Here is a 10,095-nt window from a genome sequence, read left to right on the forward strand (position 1 = left end):
CACCCCGTTTCTGCATATTCGTTCCAAGATTGGCGTCTCAAATTGAGCCTTAATCTTGCGGGGGTGTATTATGGATACCACTCAATCATAGTTTAAATTATAATGTTCTGTCAATTTGTATTATAAAAAATAATTATTTACTTTCCTTCTTATCTCTTGTTATTGCTCCTCCTTGTATGTACATCGTGCCTACATAAGGCATTGTAATCTTCTGTAAATACAATTGAAATTATACAGATCATTCATCTCTATTAGTAATTTCTTTTTAATTTAATAATTATATATAAATTAAATTGTTTAAATAATAATAAACAACTTGTTGCATAACACTCCAGCATTCCAAATTGCAAGAATTTGAAGTGGTGTTGTGCGATGAAAATAAGACTTACAACAATTAAATATGTGACAATGATGGCACCATTTCCGGGTATAAGAAATCTGGCAATATGCAGATCTTGAAATTTAAGATGGGTGAAGATGTTTTTCCTGGGATTAGGTGAGACCGTGCGAGTGGTATATGTAGTATGTTTCTCTCTCATTTGACAAAACAATTAGTAGAAAGTGAAAGTGAGTCACAAAACCCCACCTCTTCATTCAATTATTGCTACACTAATTCTTATATATAAAATATTAAAATAAATCTTTAGGTTTTTTATTTTATTTTTTTTGGTGCAAATCGAACCGACGATATGGGAATTTACCACTACACCCTTACCCGTTGAGTACCCTCCGAGAACCACCGTACCTGGACCCTAGTCTCCACCGCGGACCTCCGCCACTCCGGTAGGCCCCACTCTGTCCAAAATTTACAACTCATACTTCTTTTCTCTCTCTAGAATTATCAAAAAGGAAAGCCTCTCACACAGACAGATCCATCAAAGCGATCTGTGTCCCTTCTGTATTACGCGTTGAACTTTCAACGCCTTTCTTTCTCTCTCTTAAGAATTTAACACACAACCAGTTGTCTCTGTCGAGATCTCTTCTTCTTCTTCTACCTCTGATCCACACACCTCAATACTCCCCAAACTTTTTTATTCTCTCTTTCTCTCTCAAGAAAAGAATCAATCAATCACCAATTTTACCACTTTTGAGTGTGGGTTTTTATCTATTTACTTTCTCTTTTTACAAAATTACAGAGGTATTTGCTGTCTGCATTTCGTTGTCAGCCTTTTTTAAATGAGTTTGGTGGTTCTTGTGATTGGGTGTGTTTATTAAGAGAGTGAGTACTAAATAAGGAGGAAAAGAAATAGAGAATAGAGAGAGAGAGAAAGGGGGAAAAAGCTCTCTCCTTTCATCATTTCATGAGCTTCTTGAAGGGATTCGCCGTGTGAAGTGAGTTTTCATTCAAGATTTCAAGTCAGGTTTCTCTCGTGTTGTAAGCAATTGAATTGATAGTCCGTGTGATTCAATGGCTACCAACGGACGACTTATTGCTGGTTCACACAACCGGAATGAGTTCGTTCTAATTAATGCAGATGAAGTCGGACGAGTAAGTCAAGGATTCTTTCATAAATCTCCCAAAATCTCAATTGGGTTTCCACTTTTTACTTCCGTTTGCCCTAATTTCATTCTCGGGTTTTCGATTCCGACTCGATTTATGCATTTGCGTAGTTAATTTGAGTTCTTGTTGTCAAAAAGTAGGTTTGCAGCTGTAAAGTCTGGACCTTTCTGTATTAATTTCTGTCGGTGCCTTACAAATTAATACAATAATTTACTTTTCTGGACAACTTACAGTGACTACCATGTCAGAATTAGGTTTCAGTTCATCTGCATCTCAAATGTTATTACTTGATAACTACAAAAAGATCTTAATTGTTTTGCAGCACAATATCATTCTGATCACAATCATCTATAATGTTTCTTTTAAGTGCCGTTAGGTTATTGGTCGACTTTCGGTGAAGATCTTATGTGGATGTTGGATTTCTTGAATCTGAAGCTAAATTTTGTTTTTTTATTTCTCTAGGTGACTTCTGTAAAAGAGTTAAGTGGACAGATTTGCCAGATTTGTGGAGATGAGATTGAAATAACAGTAGATGGTGAACAATTTGTTGCTTGCAATGAGTGTGCTTTCCCAATCTGCAGACCTTGTTACGAATATGAAAGAAGAGAGGGAAATCAATCTTGCCCTCAATGCAAGACCCGATTTAAAAGGCTTAAAGGTACCAATAATCAAGATTGTTTCTCACTTTGATTTAGGGAAAATAAAAAAGAGAAGTTTTAACTTAATTCTGATAATTTCAGGGAGTCCTAGAGTTGATGGTGATGAAGAAGAAGATGAGTTTGATGACTTGGATAATGAATTTGATCTCCCTCATAGTGATTCTGAGGCAATGCTTTCTTCACGCCTCAACATTGGAACAAATGTTTCTGGTTTTGCAACTCCTTCAGATGCATATGGAGTCAACCCAGAGATCCCACGTCTTACTTATGGTCAAGAGGTAATAAATTATATACTGATATCAGTCATATCACAAGATTAATAACTTTCTTTGAAGATCAAAAATGGAGATTTGAGATTTCTGATTGTGAATTTGTTGAATTAGGATGATGGGATTTCATCTGACAAGCATGCTTTAATCATTCCACCATTTATGAACCGAGCAAAACGGATTCATCCTATGCCATTTTCTGATACTGCTTCATCTATCTCTTGTAAGTTTTTAGTTCTTGATTTGATTTTAATTGGAAGAAGATTCTTGGATTAGTTTTGATTGTGGTGGTTGATGGTGGTGCAGTGCCGCCTAGGCCAATGGATCCCAAGAAAGACCTGGCGGTTTATGGGTATGGGACTGTTGCATGGAAAGACAGAATGGAAGAATGGAGGAAAAGACAGAATGATAAACTTCAAATGGTCAAACACCAAGGAGATGGTGATGATGTGGATGATCCTGATTTGCCAAAGTAAGTGTTTTTTCTAATCTTTTCTACATAATAAACAAAGGGTATTTTTCTTTATAAGCAAACTAATGATCTTAATGTCAAATTTTCCTTTTCTTTGAATGTAGGATGGATGAGGGTAGACAACCACTTTCAAGAAAGCTACCAATTCCTTCAAGCAAGATAAATCCATACAGAATGGTGATATTAATGAGACTCGTGATTCTTGGATTCTTCTTTCATTATAGAATCCTTCACCCTGTGAAAGATGCGTACGCTTTATGGCTCACTTCAATTATATGTGAGATTTGGTTTGCTGTTTCATGGATCTTTGATCAATTCCCAAAATGGTTCCCAATCGAAAGAGAAACATATCTTGATCGTTTATCACTCAGGTATCTATTGTTTCCACAATCATCTTTTTCTTGATTTCTTGAGTTTGGATAAATGTTGAATGAGTTTATTTGTAACAGATATGAGAAAGAAGGGAAGCCATCTGAGTTAGCTCCTGTGGATGTATTTGTGAGTACAGTTGATCCATTAAAAGAACCACCACTCATCACTGCAAACACAGTGTTATCAATTCTTGCTGTTGATTACCCTGTGGATAAAGTAGCGTGTTATGTCTCTGATGATGGAGCTGCCATGCTTACATTTGAAGCTTTATCAGAGACATCAGAATTCGCAAGAAAGTGGGTCCCGTTTTGTAAAAAGTTTAGCATTGAGCCTCGTGCTCCTGAATGGTATTTTGCTGAAAAAGTTGACTATCTTAAAGATAAAGTCCACCCTGCATTTGTCCGTGAACGTCGCGCTATGAAGGTTTGGAATTTGGATTGAATCTTGTAAAAATTGATTTGATTTCTTGTTTTAGTTTTATTGACATGAAATTTTATTTGAAATACAGAGAGATTATGAAGAGTTTAAGATACGTATAAATGGACTGGTGCAAATGGCACAGAAGGTTCCGGAAGAAGGATGGACAATGCAAGATGGAACTCCATGGCCTGGGAACAATGTTAGAGATCATCCTGGAATGATTCAGGTTTGTGTGTGTGTGTGTGTTTACATTTTACAGTTTCTTTCTTTCTTCATATCTAAACATTCTTAAATTTTAATAATTTTTGTTTGTTAATAGGTTTTTCTAGGGCAAAATGGTGTTCGTGATCTTGAAGGAAACGAGTTACCACGTCTTGTTTATGTTTCTCGTGAAAAGAGACCTGGATTTGATCATCACAAGAAAGCTGGTGCCATGAATGCTCTGGTATAAGCTTTTTGCCACTTTTTTATGTTAAGGATTTGTAAAAAGCTCTTTTCATTGTTGAATGTTGATTATAATTTTGGATATTTATATTTTCTTTTTCAAGATTCGAGTGTCGGCTGTTGTTTCAAATGCGCCTTATCTTCTCAATGTTGATTGTGATCATTACATCAACAACAGCAAAGCAATCCGTGAATCCATGTGTTTCATGATGGACCCCACATCCGGGAAGAAAATCTGCTACGTGCAATTCCCGCAAAGATTCGATGGGATCGATCGTCACGATCGGTATTCGAATCGAAATGTCGTGTTCTTCGATGTATGTATCACCTAAACTGGATTCAAGTTTAAACATGATAATGTGAATAACTTTATCTAATTTCTTGTTATTTTTTTTGTGTTTGTTAAGATTAACATGAAGGGTTTGGATGGAATCCAAGGACCGATTTATGTGGGGACTGGGTGTGTGTTTAGAAGACAAGCTTTGTATGGATTCGATGCTCCAGCTAAGAAGAAAGCCCCTGGAAAAACCTGCAACTGCTTGCCAAAATGGTGTTGCTGTTGTTTCGGATCAAAGAAGAAGAAAACCAAAGGGAAATCGAAAACCAAAGAGAGTTCCAAAAAGAGTAAGAAGATGAAGGAAGCCTCAACTCAAATACACGCACTCGAGAACATCGAAGAAGGAATCGAAGGTAAAAACCAAAAACCTATCCTTTTCAACGAATTGAATTCTTTTTTCATTATATTTTGTAACCAACACATGTATTTTGACAGGAATCGATAGCGAGAAAACATCACTGATGCCTCAGATAAAATTCGAGAAAAAATTCGGTCAATCTCCCGTGTTTATCGCATCAACACTTCTCGAAGAGGGCGGTGTTCCTCCTGGCGCAACCTCAGCATCACTACTGAAGGAAGCCATTCATGTCATAAGCTGTGGCTACGAAGATAAATCCGAATGGGGAAAAGAGGTAAAACCCTAAAACTAAATACATAAATACGCAACTCAGATTTATAAAAGGTTCTTACGAAATTTGTTTATATGGAACGATTAGGTTGGATGGATATATGGTTCGGTTACTGAAGATATTTTAACTGGGTTCAAGATGCATTGCCATGGATGGCGATCAGTGTACTGTATTCCTAAAAGAGCAGCATTTAAGGGTTCAGCTCCGATTAATCTTTCAGATCGTCTTCACCAAGTTCTGAGGTGGGCCCTGGGGTCTGTTGAGATCTTATTCAGCAAGCATTGTCCAATATGGTATGGATATGGATGTGGTTTGAAGCCATTAGAGAGGTTTTCTTATATCAATTCGGTTGTGTATCCTTTAACCTCTGTTCCATTGGTTGCTTATTGTACCCTTCCTGCTGTCTGTCTACTCACTGGAAAATTCATCGTTCCCGAGGTAACAAACACATTCTATTGTAGTATTTTTTTTTGAGTAAGTTACATTTTTAGTCCCTGAGTTTATCTGATTTTTGCAATCTTGAATATGGTTTACAGATAAGCAATTACGCGAGTATTCTGTTCATGTTGATGTTTTTGTCGATTGCTGTAACAAGTATCTTGGAGATGCAATGGGGACGTGTAGCCATTGATGACTTATGGAGAAACGAGCAGTTTTGGGTTATTGGTGGAGTGTCATCTCATCTTTTTGCTCTGTTTCAAGGTCTTCTCAAGGTTTTAGCTGGAGTGAACACCAATTTCACAGTTACCTCAAAGGGAGGAGATGATGGTGATTTTGCAGAGCTTTATATCTTCAAATGGACAACACTTTTGATCCCGCCTTTGACTCTTTTGATTTTCAACATCATTGGGGTTATAATTGGGATTTCGGATGCTATTAGTAATGGTTATGAGTCATGGGGTCCGCTTTTTGGGAGATTGTTCTTTGCGATATGGGTGATTTTACATTTGTATCCTTTCTTGAAGGGTATGATGGGAAAACAGAGCAATGTTCCAACTATTATACTCGTGTGGTCGATCCTTTTGGCTTCGATTTTATCGCTTTTGTGGGTCCGGGTAAACCCGTTTCTTGATCGAGGTGGGATTGTGTTGGAGGAGTGTGGATTGGATTGTGACTGATGAAGATGGAAATGGAAATGGAAATGGAAAAATGGTGGAAGTATGTTTATGATGATGACTAGTAATAGTAGTAGTATAGAAGATGTGAAAAATGGATGTGTGTAGATAAAGAAAAGGGAAGGGATGAATTCATATTTGTTTTTGCAAAGTGTCTTCTTTTACTTCTGATATTAGTTTTAATTGATTCATTTAGATTTTTGTGAGGGGGTATGGGTAAAATCTGTGTAACCAAATCCCATGGACAACATAAAAGTTCTAGTTTTTTCTCTTTTTATATAATTTAATTAATATCCCAATTTTCATCAAGGGTATTATCTTTTTATTATTTGTAACATATTGAATGTGTGGCGTGAAATGTTTGCTTGTTGGAGATGCATACATATGAATGCGTACTATACATTGTATTTTATTGTATTTTTATTAGACAGAATCGGGGGGAAACTACATGGTTTAGTCAAAAAGATAGGCTCACCAAACATGTTTCCCTTGTAATTGCACCTATAAGGGGAAAGACTTGATAGGTAAGATCATAATATCGATCAAGTTGATCCATCTTCTTATTTCTATAAAAAGGAGACTAGACTCTAAAGTGATTAGGATATGCCGGTTTACATAATCGTTGGTCAAAGGAAAAATTTAGAGTGAGCCATAAGCCGTCTCATATGTTTTATGCTTGGACTCATGCATTACATATCATTATATTGCACATTATATTTATTTCTATTTTGGAAAGAGAAGTATATGTACTTAATTATGTTTTTAAAAGAAATGATATTAACCTATATCTTGGAAAGAGAAGCATATGTACTTATGTTTTGAAAAGGGAATCATATAGGCCTATTTTGGAAGAAGTGTGTATCAAACTTATGTTTTGAAAAGGAAAACACAGGTCTATATTTTAGAGAGAGAAGTATATATATGTACTTATGTTTTGAAAAGGAATACATACGAGACTATGTTTTGGAAAAAGAAATGTATGTACTTATGATCCGAAAAAGAAAGCATATGAAACTATATTTTGGAAAGAGAAGTGTATGTACTTATGTTTTGGAAAGGAAGACATATGAACCTATATTTTGGAAAGAGAATTGTGCACTTATGTTTTGAAAATGAGATATTAAATATCCTCCTACCATTTGTTCATATTTTTCCTCCTACCATATCAAATGTTGACAAATGGATTAAATGATTATTAATTTCATTAAATATCTAATTAAATGTGACACATGTCAACATCCGATATGGTAGGAGGAAAAGTAAGAACAAATAGTAGGAGAATATTTAATTTCTCTTTTCGAAGAGAAATTAAATATCCTCCTACCATTTGGACACTAGAAGACTTCAAGTAGAAAGCATACATTTTTCTTTTGGAACGACTAAAATTTATTAAAAGACACTAGTGTAAAAAAAAAAATAAATAAATAAATAAAAAAACTATTACATCAAAGTATGAAGAATAGGATTTTGAAGCCACAAATTCCTATCTATATGAGATTTATGCTTCCTAAGTTCCTATGCACGATAAAAAACAATGTTGTCAAAAAATATATCGTTTCTAGGGCTAACAAAATCAAACACACACTTGTTCCTGAATTTCCAAACGCATCACCAAGTTGTCGAAATAATCGAACCCAAGCAACCAACCCCTAAACATCACATACGAACAACATAGACGAGAAATCAAAATCACACCATTGACCAATCTTGGCCATCATCGAGTTCGCTACCTCACATCTCAGTAACAAGTGATTTGCATATTCCACGTTGACCCCACAAATTGCACTCAACACACTAGGCACGTCAATACTCCGGTCAATAAGATCATCTAAAGTCGATTTAAAGACACCATCCAAGGAATGGTGTTCACTTTAATGGTGATTAAAGTGTTCCACTTTGTTTGTAACCCACAATGAGGAAGAATGTATAGCATCATCAATGAACAAACGGGTATTTTAACCGTAAATTATAACCCGTTTGCTAACCCCCAAGATCTAAAAGAGCCAAGAATCAGGCTTGTTCGGCCCCTCCCTTCGGATTATGTCTCCATCTCCATCTACGGTCTTGGTTTTCTCTTTTGTCAACTATCGAGAGCAATCGGGATCTTTCAAGAGTCGCTTAGGGAACACCAAAAATAACTCCATATTTCCTATCCAAACATCTTTTTCTAAACAAAATGGACCTACCATTACCCATAACTTTTTTCAAAATAGATAAAGGAAAAATATGTTTTTCATGAAGCTTTAGAGTTGTTGAAACAATACCCGACCAAACACCTTTTAACAGCTAGGCGAGAGCCCACCATAAAGGCATAAACCCCCCACAATTGCCATGAATAGATTTCAAAACTCTAACCCATAAAGTTTCCTGATTATATGTCTATGTTTTTCTATGATTGTAACCCATACAATGTGTTCTCATCTTTTGGAAAAAGTTTTAATTGGTACCAATTTCCACCGTATGAAATGTTTTGGAAACCGAACACAAATAATATTGTTTTAAAATGGTATGAAAGGTGGGGGTTACAAAATACATTTGTTTTGATAAAATAGATAAAAAACATTACATGATCCAAAATGACTGTTGAGTGTTGATTACTGGAAATAAATTATTAAACTTGACAACTTAGGAAAAATATGTATCTAATTTTACAATCTAAAACAAAAAATATTGCATTTTCATATGTTGGAAAGATTAAAAATTATGAGCGTGTAAGGTATCATGACTTGTATGCTTCTTTTATTGTATCCATTGGTTTTAATAAGAGATTAAGCTAGCTGTGTCATGTCATTGCTGCTCGTATTCTTGATAGTATTACAATGTCGAGATTGCAATATTTGATGATTTTCATACTTTATTTTTTTTAAATCCTCAGTGGAAGAGGTACTTGGATGTATTTTAAGTTGAGGTACATGGCACACATGCCAGATATCATGTATGAACAAAGAGTGTGATATAGGTTAAGGTACAAATTCCAAAGGCACCACAAAAAAGTCTAAAACTTCCATGTCGATCGTTAGCTTTAACCAAAAAACAATGACATATGCTCTATTCTGATTCACCTTTGGTTTGTTCCATTTGGTTTGTTGCTCTTTAGGTTTTTTATTGTATTTTTAAGTTAAAACCTTCGATTAAATCCTTTAGATAATAAAAAGAAAGAAACTAAAAATTTTAAGGCTTACTTATAAGAAACAATCCAAAAGTATGAAAACAATTTATTTGTATTGATATCGCATGACTTTGTATGTCAGAATATAATAATCTAACACAACTACCCGAGTATAAGTTAAGCAAGCATGAGTTGCTAATGAAATTGAATCGGTGATACTGTGACTTTGGAATGCTGAATCGGTGAGAAGCTCATTATAATTTTGATTTTCAATTTTAGATGGTTGTAAGATTGTTTAGTGTTGATGGTTGATGATTATGATTTTCAATTTTTGATAGATGCATGATTGTTTAAAATAGGATTAGATTACTGATTTCATGGTGGTCAATGAAATTTCCAGTAGTCGATATATGCAAAAAGGATTGTTAGGAATTTGGCATGATCAAGGGAAATGAGTATTCTTGAGCTTTGATTTTTGAGTTGTAAGACACTGATCTTGATTATGGTATTACTTTTGCTTCAAAGATATTTATGTCATGATGCTAATCGGATTTGGTAATTGTGATTGTATTAATTCACACAACAAATTACAAGAGGGATATATATATATATATATATATATATATATATATATATATATATATATATATATATAGAGAGAGAGAGAGAGAGAGAGACAGAGAGAGAGGTTCCGTTGAGATTAAAAATAAAATAAAGATCTTGAGATTCAACCTCAATCATATATTTCACATTTGTCGTTCTAACCCT

At 34.9% G+C, this 10,095-nt stretch overlaps 1 protein-coding gene across 1 annotated transcript; it reads left to right on the forward strand.

Annotated features, from left to right (window-relative positions):
• Positions 1-899: 899 nt before the first annotated feature.
• Positions 900-6,527, forward strand: LOC145076919 (cellulose synthase A catalytic subunit 2 [UDP-forming]-like). Its single transcript, XM_079022713.1, has 14 exons — positions 900-1,489; positions 1,964-2,159; positions 2,242-2,438; positions 2,544-2,652; positions 2,736-2,901; positions 3,006-3,272; positions 3,351-3,696; positions 3,782-3,919; positions 4,013-4,138; positions 4,242-4,454; positions 4,545-4,827; positions 4,910-5,106; positions 5,191-5,541; positions 5,640-6,527. Exons 1-14 carry the CDS (start codon positions 1,409-1,411, stop codon positions 6,219-6,221), a joined length of 3,252 nt encoding a protein of 1,083 aa, XP_078878839.1. The 5' UTR covers positions 900-1,408; the 3' UTR covers positions 6,222-6,527.
• The last annotated feature ends 3,568 nt before the right edge of the window (positions 6,528-10,095 follow it).

Source organism: Lactuca serriola, chromosome 9 (genome assembly GCF_051521515.1).
Source record: "Lactuca serriola cultivar US96UC23 chromosome 9, Lser_US96UC23_V15, whole genome shotgun sequence".
Lineage (NCBI taxonomy): Eukaryota > Viridiplantae > Streptophyta > Magnoliopsida > Asterales > Asteraceae > Lactuca > Lactuca serriola.